Source organism: Suricata suricatta, chromosome 3, assembly GCF_006229205.1.
Source record: "Suricata suricatta isolate VVHF042 chromosome 3, meerkat_22Aug2017_6uvM2_HiC, whole genome shotgun sequence".
NCBI lineage: Eukaryota > Metazoa > Chordata > Mammalia > Carnivora > Herpestidae > Suricata > Suricata suricatta.
In genome coordinates, this window is record NC_043702.1 from 148,069,858 (window position 1) to 148,086,702 (window position 16,845).

A 16,845-nucleotide genomic window follows, 5' to 3' on the forward strand; every position below is an offset into this window, starting at 1 on the left:
GCCGTGTCCGGCTCGCACCCGAGCGCGCGCCCCTCCCTCGCCGCTAGCTGGGCCGGCGGGTGGAGTGCGTGGGGAGCCCGCGAGCCTCCGGGGTACGGCCTGCGCCTGCTGGCGTCCGAGGGCACTGGGGAAGAGCCAATTTTATTTCTCCCCCTTCCTGGACTGCGGCGCCCTGGCTGGCACCCCTTTCCTTCTTAAAGGGCGATGGGCCCGAGGTGCGTGGGGTCCCGGTTAAGCAGGGTGGAGAAGGATGCTTCGCCCACTTTCCAGGACCCGGAGATGAGCTCTCTATGAAAGGGAGAGAAATGGAGGCTTTTTGTTCCTTGAATCCTTCCTCGCCTCTGAACACCTCTGGGGACCGAGTCTTATCCCCTGAAAACCTAACCAGCGGAGAGTAACAGCCAACAACCGTGTTTTGGTGTTTTACTACTCCATCTTGTTTTGTTAACCACACTTTGCCTGAACTGCATGTTTAGGAAGCCTCCGGCCCAAAGTGAAACAACTGTTTGAGGCTGATGATGATTTTCACGAGTATCACCATAATTCATAGATAAAATCCTGCCTGGGTGGGTTGGTGGGGCCAGTGAGGAAGATCTGCAGTGGATGAAAAAGTTGGCCTGTTTTAGTAAAAGCCGAAGTTTTCTTTGGAAGGAGGACTGATGGTGGGAGGTGTAGGGCAGGCGGGCATGCCTCCCTGGCCCCAGGGCTGCTCCACCTTGGGGCTGGCTGTTCCCCAGTCTTCCAGGCTTCAGGGCAGCCTCCAACCTAGGATGAATACTCCTTAGTCTTGGGTTTTCAAACACACTCCCATGTAGTCTCTTGTTCTAGTTAAAGGTGCAGAAACTGTCAACAGAAACCATATCTGTCAAACCTACCCAAGATGACCAAATGATCAAATACTTGCTGAAGTGGAGGGATCACAGAGTATTATCTTTCTAGCTTCCGGCTCCTAAGGTGCACCTCTGCCCCGTTTCCTAAACTGGTACAGTGTCACCTTGTTTGATGGTCTCAAGACTTTGCTAGAAAAGTGCATATCCTGGGATAAGTATCTGCAGCCTACTCCTGACCTATGGAGTCTTACTCTATTGCTGTAAAGAGGTTCCAGAGGTCTGAGAAAAAGATGGAAAGAAGAAGGAGTGAATCAGTCATCCAAAAAGTCTTTATTCTACCACTTGATTCCTCTTCCAGAACTTGTATTCCCTAAGTTCTAGAATGGGGTTGAGGCCACACTGCCAGGGTGGGGAGCCTGTGGGTCTAGGGCCACCCAGTTGCTTCCCTCCCGGTTGGGTCTGTGCTCAGGGTGGGATCAGGCACTTGAGAACTCTGTGCCCTCCTTCATGGGCACAGGCTGTGAGTGCCTCCCAAAGGGCTTAGCAGAAGTGTGGGTGCAGGTGAGCCCATTCCCTGGACAGTAAGGAAGGAGGAATTCCAGTGTGAGACCAAGCAGAATTGTTAAGAAAATTAGCCTCAGTTTCAACCTTGCATGTGCTTCAGAAGAGATGTCATGAATAAAGGGGTCCAGCCGCTCTCCAGGGTCCTGCTCGTTGGGGAGTTCTCCAGAGAGCTAGCCTCAGCCAAGGCAGACCCCAGGGGCTGGGTCCCTGGAGAGATGGTGCCTTTCTTTATCCCCATAGGCAGCCCATTTTGGATTCAAGGACAAAGGCTCTGGATGCCTTCCTGGGGAGTGTAGGTGAGCCCTGAGATAGATCTTGGGTGCCCTGGAAATTGTATGGGTCCCAAGATGATGAAAGGAGTCAGTTCTCTGGGAGAGACTCTGAGGTCCCAGCTCTGTGGTCCCAGTCTGAGGCCCCAGGTCTGCGTGAGCTGCTTCACCCAGATGGTTCATGGAGACAGCCAGGCTCTCCAGCTGTACTCGGCAAATGCAGAGGGTGGGTGGCGGGGGACAGGGGGCTGGTTTTCTAAGATCAGGCCAAGCTCTTGTTTCTTTGTCACCATTCTTTTGTACCTCTTGGTACACAGGGTATCTTCTGAGGTCATGAAAGGAAGACAGAAGTTGCTGGACCTCCCTAGGGAGTAGCTGGGGTGAGTGGCTGGCAACTACAGAAGCAGGAGCAGCCCGCTGGGCCTCTGAGGGGTCACCATACTTTCCCTCCTCCAAAGGTTTCAAATGCCTGGCTTGGTCACCTATGTAGCCTGATCCCAGGACATGGGTGTGGGCACAAGTCTAGTCTAGGTCCTTGTTCTCTTTGGCAGATATCCAGCCCTCACAGATATGGGGCAAAGAAGCAGAAAGTCACTGCTGGGATGCTGAGAACTTGGCCATGGTCAGGACGAGACTTTTCCCAGCTCCTGCATCTGGCTGGTTCTTGGGAAGGGCCCAGGTGGAAGATGATCTTGGGGTCACTCTCTTGCCAGCCTCAGGAAGGGGATATAGCTGGAGTGGCTTCTAGGAGCTTCTCTGATTACTTTTCCCTATGGCAGCAAAGCACTTAATGTCCATGTCATAGACGGAGAGATGAAGCTCACAGAGCACTTTAGACAAGACGGGGACACTGATCCTTTCTCAGCTCTCTCATAAATGCCAGTTCCTAGCTTGAAGTTCAGAGAGACACGGGAGGTCCCCCCAAGTGTCCACTCAGGGCTACTAGACGAAGCAGAAGAGTGGCCAGAGGCAAAGACCCGGAGTCTGGTCCCAGTTCTTGCTGAGGCAACTTCCTGTGACTTCACGCACCCGCTGAGGAGGCACTCCTTCCCCGTGCCCCAGGGGTCCCTCAGATCAAAGGCCCAGAAACATCTGCCTAGGCATGGGAGAATGTGGCACCTGGGCTGGTGGAGGGTGCCAGGGGTCAGGGGCAGGGCTCCTCTGGCAGCTGGGCTGCATACAGAGCCAGGGTGTGGTGCAGGAACTGGTACTGCTCCGTGGTCTGGATCATTCCGCCCCTGCAAGGAGAATACGCAGCGGCCATGAGCAAAGGAGGGGCAAGTCAAGCATCTCCATAGTTCTGTAGGGAGAGTCTCCCAAAGAACCTGTCCAACATGTTCATCCTTTGGGCTTTCTACTCCTTTTTGCTGCCCCTCAGACCTTCCCCAAGAGGAAAGCCCCTCTGCCCCTTACTCAGGGCAGGGGCCCATTGCTGGCTGTGCCGAGGAGGAGATAGCCCACAGTGGAACTTGTTCCTTTCTGGCCTATCAGCTCCTGGGGCAGCACCAGGCCCCGGATTCCTCAGGCCAGGCCAGGAATATTCCTGAGCCTCCAGGTTTCCTCCTCCCTGTCTAAAAAGTAAAAATAATAATTCTATAAATTTATACAGTAGGTTCTCCTGTTCGAAAAACATGTTCACAATGCATTAACTCATTCCTTAAATCAGCTCTCTGGGGAAGGAGCCATCATTTCTCTCTAGATAAAGAAATGGGGGCCTGAAGAAATATAGTGGCTCAGTGAGAGCAAGTCAGAATTTGCACCTCGGTTCCCTGTCTCCAGATCCGGAGGGCTTCCGTGCATTATCTGTGCCTGCCTAGTATCTAGAACCAACCATACTCTAATCCCCCGCCTTTCCCTGAGCAGAGGATTTGGAAAAACAAAAACAAAACCGAAAAAGATCTAAGGCTCAGATCTCCATAGAGTGGCATATTTAATTCTAGGCCCCCAAGCTAAAATTTTAGAGATTCTTTCCTGGATATTAGTTGCACCAGAAACCACTTTTGAAGCAATGGGCCCTTTCCTTTCTGGAAGGAAGTGCCTGATGGCGATGTGTCTCTAAGTGCGCTGGTGCCCAGGAAACCCTGAGGCCACTCCTTAATGTCATCGGTCCTGTTTACATCCATAGACCCACCTGTCCAGCCGCAGTTGACACACGATACCCAGAATGTCCACTTCCCCTCGGGCCTTCAGCTGTTGACAGCCAATTCGGGTGGCAATGAAGCAGCCAGTCCGGCCAATCCCTGCACTGGGTACAGCCAGGGGTAGAGGGAGGTCACAGAGAACACAGGGGCCTGGTGACTAGGAGGGCCAGGCCTCAAACTACAGAGCAAGCTGCAGGAACATAGGGCACTCTATTTTGGGGGTGGGATCATGAGGACGGAGGAAGGTAGCAATACTTTCACAGGTTAGAGTTGGCACTGGAGCAGTTTACGTTCCTTTTAGCCTCACCATAGACCTATCCCAGGTCACCCTCCAGCCCTGGTGGACATCATGATGAGCTCTCTTCTGCTTAGCAACAGGCAGTGATTTCCCACAGTCCGTGCTCCCGCTGGGCTTACTGAGCCCTCGAGGCCTCCTTATCTGACCAGGACACCATCTCCACAGCTGCCAACACTTAGCCCCCTTCCCACCTTGGGTCCCTCCCACAGCTGTCCCCTCCACTCTGCTGTGTCTTGCCCTTTATTTCAAAACCTTTTCAGGACTCCCCCTCTTTGGGAAGGCTTCTTATCTGAAGCCCTGATAGAAGCCATTCATGACATCCCAGGTACCATGTCAGGTGTCCCCTGTGGGGAAGAGGCTCATGGACCCCCTCTGTCTATATTTGTGCCAGTATGTTCTATTCAGGGGATGCACTCCCAGATGGTTACCTTATTGTAAGCTTGTCTCTCGTGTCACCCCCCCCACCTCCAATCCAATTCTTACTTTTACTCTGTAGCCAAAGCATTCCTTTAATTTTTAAAAAAATGTTCATTTATTTTTAAGAGAGAGAGAGAGAGAGACAGAGCATGAGTGGGAAAGGGGCAGAGAGAGAGGGAGACACAGAATTCGAAGCAGACTCTAGACTCTGAGCTGTCAGCGCAGAACCCGAGGCGGGGTTGGAACCCACGAACCGTGCAATCATGACTTGAGCCAAAGATGAATACCCAACCAACTGAGCCACACAGGCGCCCCATTATTAAAAATATATATTTTTTAATGTTTCTAAGCATTCCTTTTAAATGGCAAGTCCAAGTTTCTTAGCCAGTCCTATGAGGCCCCTTGTGATCTGGCCTTCCAGATTTCTCTTCTCCCCCACATGACCTCCGAGCCTCCATCTTCTAATCTGCTCCCAGCAATCTGTTTATTTAAAAACCTCATCTCAGGGTGTTCCTTGGTGTCTTAGTCGGTTGAGCATCAGACTCTTGATTTCAGCTCTGGTTATGATCCAGGCGCATGGGATCGAACCTCACAATGGGCCCCTTGCTGAGCGTGAAGCTGCTCTCCCTCTGCTCCTCTCCCCTGTGTGTGCTCTCTCTCTCTCTCTCTCTCTCAAAAGAAACTTCATCTCGGAGCCTTTGCATATGCTATTCATCTGCCTGGAACGCTTCCTTTTTCCACTCTTGATGAATTTGCCTTTCAGATTTTAGCTTAGTTTAGATGTCCTTCCTCCTGGAAAGCCTTCTCTGTCCAAAGTCTGGGATGGGCGACTTGGTTCTGTTTCTGGGCTCCCACACACCTCCCACTGTGCTGTGCTTCATCATTTGGTCTTGTCTTTCCTGCCAGACTATAAACCGATCAGGGCAGAATCCAAGCTGTCTCCTTAGCATCTAACACTGTGCCTGACAGTAACTGGTTTTCAATAAATAGTTGTTGAATAGATGAGTTTCTCGAGCACCTGGGTGGCTCAGTTGGTTGTGTCTGACTTCAGCTCAGGTCATGATCTTACAGTTTGTGAGTTTGAGCCTCGTGTCAGGCTCTATGCTGACAGCTCAGAGCCTGGAGCCTGCTTCAGATTCTGTGTCTTCTGCTCTCTGCCCCTCCCTTGCTCACACTCTGTCTCTCCCTCTCTCTCAAAAATTAAACATTAAAATTTTTTTAAATTAAAAAATAAATAAGTTTCTAATTTCCTTCATTTCCCCAGGTTTATTTCCCTCCTCAGGAGACTGGGAAGCTTTCTGATATTCTGTCCCCTCTCGGGCTTGTACCTGAATATCCAGCCCAGATGGCCAGGTTCTGCATCAAGGAGAGAATAAGAACAGAGCACTTGCTGAATGACCTGGAGATTCCCATCCAAGTAAGAATTAGGCCTGCCCAGTGCTGTCCTTCTTAGACCCTTTCCAAGGAGAGACCCAATGGCTGGGGAAGGGGCACCTGTTCATAGGCTGCTGCGGAGGGTGACGCCACATACCTGCAGTGGACCACGATGGGTCCGGTGTTGGCAGCTGTCTCTGGGCTTTCCTCCACCTCAGCCACCAAGCGCAGCAGGGGCCCAGCTGATTCTGGGGTCTGGTGGTCAGGCCAGGCCGAGAAGAGGATGTGCTTCACTACCCGGCACTCCTCCTGGTGCTGGCATAGGAACAAGGCATGAGAACCAAGGTCAGGGTAGGGGGCACTGGCAGCCTTCTTCTCTGGTACCAGAGGAAGGTGAGGGCTAGAATTCTTCCCTGGGACAGCCACGGGCCCTGAGCAGGCGAGGTCAGCCCTTCTCCGGCTCATTATACTCCACCATTCCCTCCTATGAAACGCTGGAGGGAATGCTGTCCAGGGAGAGAGGGAAGACCCCAGTTCAAATCCTGGCTCTGCTTCTAACGAGCGTGACTTTGGGCAAGTCCCTTAACCTCATTTACTTAGAAAACGGAGACAGTGATATGGTTTCCTTCTCAGGTTTCCTTCTCAGGATGCTTGGAGGGTAAGGAGTTAGGAGAGAAATGCTTTGAAAAGTGTAAGATGCTATATGATAATAGGAGGCATTTTAAAGCACTTCACATGTGTGATTATACATCTCTCTGGACTTCCTGGGGTCAGCATGACTCCGGGACCCCACCTCTCCTCTCTTGGGCTACTGATGGACGGATGGACCTTCCTGGTGGTGTCCACTTGGCTTGTGGCTCTGCCCGATGAGACCAGGGCAGTACCCATGTCTCTTTCTTCTTGCCTCAAGCTCTTCTTGTAGAAGTGCGTTCAAGGATGAACAAACCCTTGGATCCCAGTAAAGGTCAGGCCTGACTTTCAGCTATGCTAGAGACGGCCAGGCCTCCCTGTACCTGGATGGTGAGCTGCCGCACAGTGTATTCTGGACACTCTTTTGTGTCTTGGATGTGGATCCGGAAGGGTCCGTAGGTTTCCTTTTCTGTGGGCCAGTAGTGGACACATTTCTAGGAGGGAGGGAGCTGGAGTCAGAAGGAGGAGGTGTCTATCAGGTGGAGCAGGGGCCAGGACAGCAGAGAGGGGAGTGGGGTCCCCTCCCCATGTCCCCCTCCCGTCAGAGGGACTCTGCGCTGCCTGAGTCAGCTTGCCCAATCCCCCATTCTGCCTGTGGCTAGCCTCAATGGGGTATAGCTCAGGAACTTCTCTGAGATGTTCAAGCTGGGCTTGGCTATAGATATTGTCAGATTCCAGGGGAGCCCCTACTCCCAAGCTGCCCCGAGTAAGGGCATGTGTTGTGGGGTCAGAGGAAGCCCTTTCTGGGCTCCCTAAGGACTATGACTCCATCTCCTACCTCCTTGCCCTCTCGGAGCTGAGTAAGCATGACAATGAGTGACACTTCTTCCTGCCACACCATCTCCCAGAAGTCCAATACGGTGTTGGGCATGGGGCCCTGGGTCGCAATGTAGACCTTCTCCTGCCCGTCATAGCCCTGGGGAGGTGGATGCACAAAAGGAAGGGTGGGGAGCAGTGAGAGGAGAACCCCAGGGAAATCCTGGACTCTGGAGGTCCTGGGGTCAGGTTGAAGCCACTGAACATGCACACACAGACATACATGTGCACACGCTGGAAGCTGCGTTGTGGAAAGGACACAGGTTCTGGAGGGAGGAACACGTGGGTTCAAATCCGTGTTCTGCTGCTTCCTAGCTATGCCACCATAAGCAGGATACCTCGCTTCTGTAAGCCTCTGCTTTCTCATCTGTAAATTGGGAAATAACAGCTATCCTGCAGGAATGTGGTAGAGATTGCATTCAACAAATCATATTGAGGGTCTAGCACTTTCCGGTCCTTTGTAGATGTCTGTTTGCTTCCTCCCTATTGCTTTCTACTAGCACAAAATAAGAAAACGGTGTCCAACATTGGTTGAGTGAATGTTTCACTTTTACAATTACTTTTATATATTTAGTAGCAAGACGTGGCACACTCTTGCTAACCCTTTTCTCTCTCCTTCAGAATCTCACCCCCTCAAGATAATGAAATCCAGGTCACTAAGTTTCTGCTCACAAATGGGAGGTTTGCCGAGTCCCTGGCTAACAGCTGTCAATCTCTTGGCCCCTGGACCTCTGTCCTAGCCACTTTGAGCCACTAGAGGGCGCTACTTCTACATCTACTTTAGGCCAGTAGAGGTGGGAATCTCCTCCCTGGTTCCTATAGTTTGATGTTAAACCATTTCCACAAAGGAGGGGCTGTTTTGGGAGGCAGTTAAGGCTAGAGAGAGAGAGAAAAGGGAGGAAGCCGAGAGCTCCTATTTGTGCTAGCACCTTCCATGCAGACCTAAAAGCGAGGAGCCCTGGGGCTACGGGGGAGTGGGTTCAACAAGGCAACTTCCTCCATGTGTAGAGGGTTGGCAGGGATGACGTGATAACATGCGTCAAGGATACTTGGCGGTTTCTTATTTTCAGCCCAACATCTGTTCTGTTTTCTTGGTTGGTGCCTTTGGGGCCTCTTCAGTATCTGTCCCAGCTTGGTGGGGCCATGGCAGTAGTGATTTGGAGCAGGAACCCACAGCTGGACAATATTCTCCTGGGATGCCTTTAAACATAGAGCACCCCCCACCTCTGCCCCTTTTCCCTGAATGGCAGCCCTGGCTAGGCCACTCACTCGGATATAGTTGGCGTTGATGTAGTCTCCGTCTTCTTGGCTCTGTGCCCGGCCTAGACAGACACGGCTCTGGGGATCTAGGAAGTAAAAATCAGCAGAGGTTAGAGGTCAAAAGGGGACCAACTAAGGCATACAGGGTCAGGAAGAGGGGAGTTCCTGTGCAAATCACAGTACTTCGTGTGTAGCAGTGGCCGGAGGCCCCCTCCCTTCCAGATTACTTTATATGCAGACAATGAATAGCCACAGAATGGTTATGAGCAGTAGAGTGACATGTTCAGAGGAATAACTGGGGAAGGTTGGCTGGGTGGTAGGACTGTTGAGGAAGGGAATGGAGCAGCAGAGACCTAATGGGCAGTTCTCAAAATATTCTAGCCTTGAAGTCAGTAAGGGTACGGAGCACGATTGTGCCAGTAAGGCAAGGGAGGAAAAAAATATACGATGGAGGAAGAGGTTTTCCTTCCTTCCTTCCTTCCTTCCTTCCTTCCTTCCTTCCTTCCTTCCTTCCTTTCTTTCTTTTTTTTAACATTTATTGTTTTTGAGAGAAAGAAACAGTGTGATCAGGGGAGGGGCAGAGAGAGAGAGAGGGAGACACAGAATCCAAAGCAGGCTCCAGGCTCTGAGCTGTGAGCACAGAGCCTGATGCGAGGCTTTAACTCACGAATTGTAAGATCATGACCTGAGCTGAAGTCAGACACTTAACTGACTGAACCACCCAGCCTCCTTTCTTTCTTTTTAAAATTATTTTACAGAGAGAGAAAGCATGAGCTGGAAAAAGAGGCAGGGTCGAGAGAGAGAGAGAGAGAGAAAGAGAGAGAGAGAGAGAGAGAGAGAGAGAGAGAGGGAGAGAGTCTTAAGCAGATTCCGCGCTCAGTGCCGAGCCCAACACGAGGCTCAATCCCACAACCCTGGGAATCATGACCGGAACCAAAATCAAGAGTCAGATGTTCAACTGACTGAGCCACCCAGGTGCCCCAGATGTTTTTTCTGATGGTGAATATAAGATTTGGATGAGTGACTTGCCTAAAATCCCACAGTGGTAAACTGGGACCAAAACTCAGTTTCATTCTGCCACTGCGCATGCCAACCTCTCCCTCGAAGGGGGAGGCTTTCTCCAAATCCAATCCAAGCTGGGAAGAAGAAGTTAGCTTGTAAGGAAAGGAGACTAGCTCTCCCGGGGCCGGCCTGGTTCAGGAGAATTGCAGGCAGAGAACTCTCCCCTCTCTCTTGGCCGGAGTGGGAGGGTGGGGGTGGGTGGCGCTGTGGGGGAGGCTGGTTAGACTTAGACCAAGAGCAAAGGCAGCTCCCTACCCCTCATTCGATGAGTGCTGACCCACCCCTGTGGGCACATGACTGTCACCGCAGGTGCCCAGAGGGGTGAGCCAAGACCTCGAGACAGGGAGTTGCTGGCGGTGGGTTGGCCAAGCGGTGGTTCTCTGGAGGAGGGAAAAAGTCTCTAAGGGTCTCAGGCTCGCCTCTGCAAAGTAGGAGGTGCTGGCCCCCTGGCCCTTTGCAGTACAGGCCTGGGACTCGAACCCACAAACTTGTCACTGCTCTCTTACAGATTCCCCGCATCCGACTTACTCAAAGCCCTTTCTCTGGGAGCCATCCTGATGGCGCCTTTGCCACTACAGACCCTGGCTGGGCTTTTCCCACAGGGGAGGGAGAGGAGAGAGAAGCTGTGACCTCTGGCAAGTGATGCCCCGAGGCAACTTTGTGTGATTCCACGGCCTCGTTTGCAAAATGGGAGTAATGACACCACAGTATCCACTCCATGGGGTCATTTTGAGAAACGAGTTAATGTCTGTGACCCCCAGCACTACCTGGCACATGGTAAGCATCTGTAAATATGGGCTGCTGCATTCTTACCGTGGTGATTCTGGCTGCCCCTTGCCAGCCAGGACACGGTATTGGTATTTCTCTGCCAAAGGAGAGTGCTCTGTGGGAGGGAGCTCTTCCCCAGCTGAGGCTTCTGGACCTGTCCAGCCCCGGGGCCAGCATCCCGTCCCTCGATCCCGATCCCACGGCTCCCTTACTTGGCAAGATGGTCTTATATCGGTCCTTGGAGGCGTGGCCAGGAATATCCAGATCTTCAGGACTGACAAAGTTTGAGGGGATCTTCTGGCAGAGGGAGGAAATGAGTGAATAGCTGATATACTTCCCAGTCTCCCTTTTCCCCCTCCCCCGCTTATCTACTAGAGCTGGGCCCTGGCTCTTCTCTCCTGGCTTCAGTAGGTCTGGAAGGGGTGGAGGGCAGAAGAGGGGACGTGGGGACGTTTTCTCCCTTGGCCCTAGGGTTATCTTTCCTGAGGTCCCAAAGAGGAGGCATCCCTGCAGGACCCAAGATAGTGTGGTGCCAGTTGGCTGTCTCTGATTCAGAAGGGCACATGGACTTGGAGGAGACCCTGAGTTCTTACCAAGAATTCCTCTTCTAGCTGCTTGGGGCTGGGCGGTTGGTGCTGCAGGGCCCAGCGGGTGAGGGGGTGTCCAGCTGTGCGCAGAAAGTGTAGGGTGACCTCCCGGGGTGTGTTCACTGAGCAAATGGGCTCCACAGCCCCCAGGGACCGCACATCCAGCATCAAAGCCACATTGGAGCCCCGTCTGCAGGCACAGACAACCAGGGTCTGGTGAGTGTCCCAGAACGTCGCTGCTCTGGCCGTTAGGATTGTTCTAGGGTGCGTCCCAGGGGGCTGTTCCTTGTCTTCCCCTTGACCCACAGACCCAGTAGGTTCAAGGGTTCAGGCCCCTGCTGCACGCCCTTCTTTCGTCAGTCAGATCAGGGCAGCCTTGAACACAACTGCTCTCTCCAATGGGCAGTCCCCTGCCCATTCCTTCCTGGCCCCTAAAGCCCAGACCAGCATCCAGACCCAAGACAACCTTGCTGCAGGGGACTGACTGGCTACTCAGCCCAACTTGGGAAACAGGTACAAAGTTGACCTGAAACTTTATGCCCCAGACATGTAAAGGACATGCAAATGAACATGTTTGGTTTCCTTTCCAGATTGGAGGCAACAGCTGAGGGCCCTCTGGACCCAGCTGTCAGAGCTGGAAGGGCAGATGGAAGGAACGGGGCACAGTCTCAGGGCCGGACAGGCCCTCCACTCCCAGGAAAGAGCTCACCTCTCCTGCAGCCGCACATGCTTCTTGGCTGGTGCTTTGGTGGGTGGAGGCTGGGTCATGGCTGCTCCTAAGGAGCAGGTCGGCAGCTGTGCTCTGGAGCACCCCCCACGGTCCTGGACCATGCTGGGGTTGGGGGGGCTGGGCCCAGGGGAGGCTCACTCAGCCATGAGCTTCACCTGAAAGACAGGGCCCCTCAGCTGCTGCCCTCTGGCCTGTCTGACAGGCCAGGAGAAGGCCCCCAAGTCCTGGCCTGCTTTCTGGTACCTCTGTTTTTACTGGGGTGTCTTCTGTTCTCTGAGCAGCAATGTCATTTTCACTGTGGGAAGGCCAAGATCTCTATGGGGGGACCCAGGGTGGTGGGAGGTCTGAGGTTGGAGTAGGGAGCAGACAAGGGGTAGAGACTGTGGGGGAGGGCAGGAAAGCTTCCAGAAGGAGGCAGAGAGGGGAAAAGAGGCCACCCAAAGCAAGAGTACAAGGGGCTCTAGGCTGGGACTCAAGTGAATGAAAGCAAGGGAGGAAATACAAACGCTATGTTCTGTGTAGAAGTGAGAGAAAAGGCTCACAAAACCCACCTCAAGGCCAGGCCTTCTCTGACATGAGAGGTTTAAGGCCTCTCACAGCGTTGGAGGCAGTTGGGGACCCATGTAGACCCTGTCCTAACCGCTGGCAGCTTCTGAGTTCATTCTGGCTTCTGGGGTCCCTGTCCAGGGAGGTAGGTTGTTGGGGGGGGGGGTGTTTCCTTCCTCCTCTGCCCATCCCCCTATCTCCCGCCTCTGTAACCGTCACAGGAAATGGCCTCACCAAGCCCTTGAGCGACAGCGCATGGTGAGGCGACAGCTGGGGGCACAAGAGGGGGCAAAGAGGTGGTGGGGCCATCTCCTCTTGGGGGACTGTCCCTATCTTCCAGAGCCAGGTCACAGCTTCTGAGAAGCGGGGGTGTTGTTAGAATTGCTAAGCCCACAGGGACGGAGGTGAGGGGACAGAGTGGAGCCCCATACAGATGTGGGGTGATAGAAAGAGGCTCTCCTGAAGCAGAAAGGGGTTCGTTGTCCTCTGCTGTCCTTGCACCCCACTGCAGCTCCCCTGCCCTACCCCCCACCTCGGGGATATCAGCTGGGTCAGCACCCATTTGCCAGCCAGGCACTATAGCACCCAATGCAACCTCACTCACACCCGCCTTGGAGATGCCCTCCCATCTCCCCAGGGTTCACACCACCCCAGGACCACAGGGGCCCCTCCTCCCCCCATTCAGGTACTTACAGAAGCAGCTGTGTCCCCCAGGCTGCGTCTCGCCAGCTGTCTGTCTGTCTGTTGGTCGGTCTTTGAGGGCTGAGGAGGCTTCAGGAAGCCAGCTTCCTCCCTCTGCCCCTCCTTGCTGCCACCCACGCACACCCCAGCTGCACGCTGCCCTCCTGCGCCTGCAGCCACCACCAGGGGTCGGGTGGCTCTCGCCTGTGCCCCTCTGGGGGAGTGCTGGCAGTGTGCCAGCACTTTTGCCGAGGGTCAAAGACCCTGCTCCCTGGGGCTGGACGGGGGCCGGACTGTTTCTGACCTCCCTGGTTCCCCTAGCTCCCAAGCTCTCCTGCTCCCCGTCCTGTTTCTCCTCTGTGTCTTCGTCATATTCAGCCTTTGCCTGCTTACTGGGCAGAGCTCAGCTGACCCCCAGCTCCATATCATCCCACATGGAATGCCAAGTTGTTTCTGTTCAAGTTGGCCCTGTCCACACCCTGATTTCTACTCCTCTGCTTTTACCTCAAAGCCCTAGTCCTGGAAGCCTTTGCCCCTTCGAGCCTTGGGAGTTCATGGTCAGGCACAGGTTACACCTTCTCAAAGCAGAGGTGGGTGTGGACTTGGAGTCGGGTGGGGGAGAGAGGAAGCAGGTATGCTTGCCTCGCAAAAGCCCAGGCCAGACCAGAAGAGTCAGCCCTAGGGCCTGAGCCACACCCCAGCTCTCCGCTGCCTCCGGTGTGAGATGGACTAGCCAGCTTGGAAGTAGATGGCAGAGGAGACTTGTAGAAGAGTCTGGGGGGCTTTTCCCCTGCGCACAGCCCCTCCAGGCCTTGTCCCCAAATCCTAACATCTATTCAGAAGACTTACATATAGTGGACAGTCTCCGGCCCTCACACTGGGGGATTCCCACGTCTTCTTCGCCTCTGGGGCACCTGGATGCCCGGGGTCTAGGAGGTGGCCCCCACGTCCAAGACTGCACGGCCCCTCGAGCCCGCCCCTGCCCCTGCCTCGCCTCGGCAGGCCCCTTGCTGGCCAGCAGCCCAGCTGGTTCATGCTCACTGCGGCTTCTTCTCCCTTGTAGCATTCCAAACACCCTTCCTTTCCTGGTCCCAACACGCGCGATCCTCGTCCTCTCTCTTCCTCCCACTACTGATTCAGCTGTCAAATGGTGACAGCAGAAAAGAAATGATTTACAATAGGCATAGGGGGTGGGCACACTGGAGGGGCCATGGGGAAGGTGCCGACCTGCTGCTGGCCCATGGGGGAGGAGGGTTGGGATGACCCTCTGGAGATCTGGAGGCCTCCCAGCGGCTGTCCTTGCTCCTGGAAGTGGAGACCAGGAATGGGCTCCCTTCTGAGCCCCTCCAAGGCCCAGCTGGTCCTGGACCCTCCTTTTCTCTGGGGAGTGGGTGGTTTCCCCCATAGGAGGCTGATCAGAGCTGGAGTCGTAATTGGCTGTGGTACCCAGAACAGGGTGTGGTGGTTGGGGCAGAGGGTGCAGGAGAGCCTGGGAATCTCTGTTCCACCTGTGGAAACTGACCTGAGGCTGACCTCTGCTTCAACTGTTACCCCAAGCCCACCAGGATCTCCACTAATGGGCAGTGGGGCCCTGGGGATGAAAGAAGGGGGCAGGAGGGGATTAGAAAGAGGGCCACCCCCACTGGGCCAAGCTGTTGATTGTTATCAAGAACAGGAAGCTAGGATACCACAGGGGTGGGGAGGAGGAAGCAGGCAGAGCCTTCCCCCCACTGGTCTGCCAGTGCCTCCAGGTTTTCACCAGGTCTCTGGGGTCTGAGCCCTGTTGGCCTCGGGCACACCCCCTGACCCTCATTAGGCAGTGGCAGTTTGAGGAGCTGGGAGCTGAGCTCTTGGGTGGAGAGCTAGGAGACTGGGGGCCAGGATGTGGGAGAGGTAGTTGGGGGTGGGGGTAAGGGTAACGGTGTTAGGCAAGACCCTGAGGATCTATCTCTCAGTTCCCTCTGGGTGTGTTTGGGGTTGAGGGAATAGTCACTCCTTGCGTCCTGCCTCTCCCCCTCCCCTCCTGCTTGGAAATGCATGGATGTCCATGGAAGTGTGGGGCTAGAGCTCTGGAGGGGTGAGGGCACCACCCACAAGCCTCAGATGGGCCAAGATGCCCTAGAGTGCCTCCTCCCCACACCAGCCAGGGTGCTGAAATGGGGGAAGGCCTGGAACTCCCTGGGAGTGACTCTACCCCCAAAACCTTCCCTGTCCCTGGGGTGGAGCTGCCCCAGACAGCTGTCAAACTTTCATCACTCCAGCCACAGATTTGCCTTCCAGAGTCGGGATTTAGCTTCCCGACACCCTTGACCTCAAAAACAGGATAGCAATAGTTGAAAGCCTAAAGACCCGTGTACAATGAATCTAAACTGTGGCCCGTTAGCTGGGTGACCTTGGGTGGGTTACTGAACCTCCTGGAGGCTCAGTCTCTACATCAGGTTCCTCCCTCCCCAGGGGGCACTGAGCCTAGACCCTCTCTGATCCGTCTAGTGGTGCTGGGCCTCTGAACTGCTCAGGAGCTGTGGCTGGAGAAGCTGGCCAGGGGAGGGGGCCTGGGGAGTGGTGTCTGGTGAGAGGTCCCTGTCTCCTTTCCCATAGGCCCCCCCACTTTGTCCAGCTAGCCTGCAGGGAGAGAGCTGCCTGGGTATACTGCCCCCCCTCCTCTTGCCATTCCCCAGTCCCAGCACTGCCAGCCACAAGTCGCTGCCCTCCCCCAACCAATGTCAGAAGCCCCTTGCAGGGGCAGTCGTATCTGGAATTCCCAGAAATTCTTGTTCCTTAGAGGCACTGAGGGAGCAGGCCAGGCTGCTTCGAGCCCCAGAGTCAAAGGCTGCCACCCTGTGAAATTCCTAATTCCAAAGGGGAGGCTCTTGGGTGTGGGGCCTGCTGCTGGGGGCCAGGACTCCTGGGTCCTGCACTCTCCACAGGCCTTGATCCCTTCCTTAGACCTCTTCATTCCTCTCTGGAGAAGCCCTAGGATCATATGTCTCCCCCGCATCCTCCCCCGCTCCCAAATCCTGGGCCAGCCTAGGCCAACTTCTACCAGTGTTACAGGCCCCTGCTTGCCCCTGGATGAGAGGGGAGGCAGCGATGCAGAGGGCTAGGCCTGGGAGGCCTTATCCAGGGGAAGGCAAGGAGACACTGGAGGAGACCCTGGTGGGTGGGGCAGGGACTGGCCTTTGGGAAGTGTGGTAGTGTCTGCGGCAGCAGGTGTGAAATCTGAAGGAAGAAGGAGACCCAGGGCCCTGGGGCCCTGCCTCTGTCCTGGCCATCCCGGAAGCCCATCCCCCACCCGACCCAGTTTCCCTGACACCTTTGGGTACCTGCTGATGAAAGAGACTTTCCTATACTCCATACCCCCTGGCTGAAGGATTCAGGCCACCTTGGCCTCTGGGGAGCCAGGGCTAGCCTGCACGGAGATCTGGGGAAGAGCCCCATTCCCTGCTGCTGGAACTCAGGTTCCTGACTTTAGGACAGAAGAGAGTCCCTCCCTCTCTCCCAAGCCTAGAACTGGGGAAAGGGACATCTATTTTACAACATGGTCCTTTTTTCCTGGGGCCTTCTGTCACCCTTCCCCTCCACGATGTCCCTGGATGGCCCCATGTACACACAGATGCCCAGGCGTGCACATCCATCCAGATAAATATGTGCACCCTCCCGGCTCATGCACGCATGCGCGCACACGGTAGGTCCATCCACACGCATGCCCAGGCTGTTGGCATGCACACGCACACATCTCACCAGGCTGCCGCTTCCAGCCCCTTGCTGCCTTCCCACAGCCTGGTCAGAGGGATCTAGGCCTACTCCCTCCC

The 16,845-nt window shown here is 54.7% G+C and overlaps 1 protein-coding gene across 4 annotated transcripts; it reads right to left on the reverse strand.

Annotated features, from left to right (window-relative positions):
* Window positions 1-1,137: 1,137 nt before the first annotated feature.
* Window positions 1,138-13,124, reverse strand: PTPN7 (protein tyrosine phosphatase non-receptor type 7). 4 transcript variants are annotated; one of them, XM_029935469.1, is made up of 11 exons: window positions 13,046-13,110; window positions 12,358-12,485; window positions 11,786-11,961; window positions 11,083-11,266; window positions 10,702-10,786; window positions 8,669-8,745; window positions 7,362-7,499; window positions 6,907-7,017; window positions 6,051-6,208; window positions 3,795-3,908; window positions 1,138-2,901 (listed from the first exon to the last, which is right to left on the reverse strand). In XM_029935469.1, the coding sequence occupies exons 3-11, from the start codon at window positions 11,905-11,907 to the stop codon at window positions 2,808-2,810; spliced, it is 1,083 nt and encodes a 360-aa protein (XP_029791329.1). In that variant the 5' UTR covers window positions 11,908-11,961; window positions 12,358-12,485; window positions 13,046-13,110; the 3' UTR covers window positions 1,138-2,807. The 4 variants fall into 4 exon arrangements, with proteins under 4 accessions (XP_029791329.1, XP_029791330.1, XP_029791328.1 ...); XM_029935470.1 differs by lacking the exon at window positions 12,358-12,485 and having other exon boundaries at window positions 10,702-10,783; window positions 13,046-13,124; XM_029935468.1 differs by lacking the exon at window positions 12,358-12,485 and having other exon boundaries at window positions 13,046-13,124.
* Between the last annotated feature and the right edge of the window lie 3,721 nt (window positions 13,125-16,845).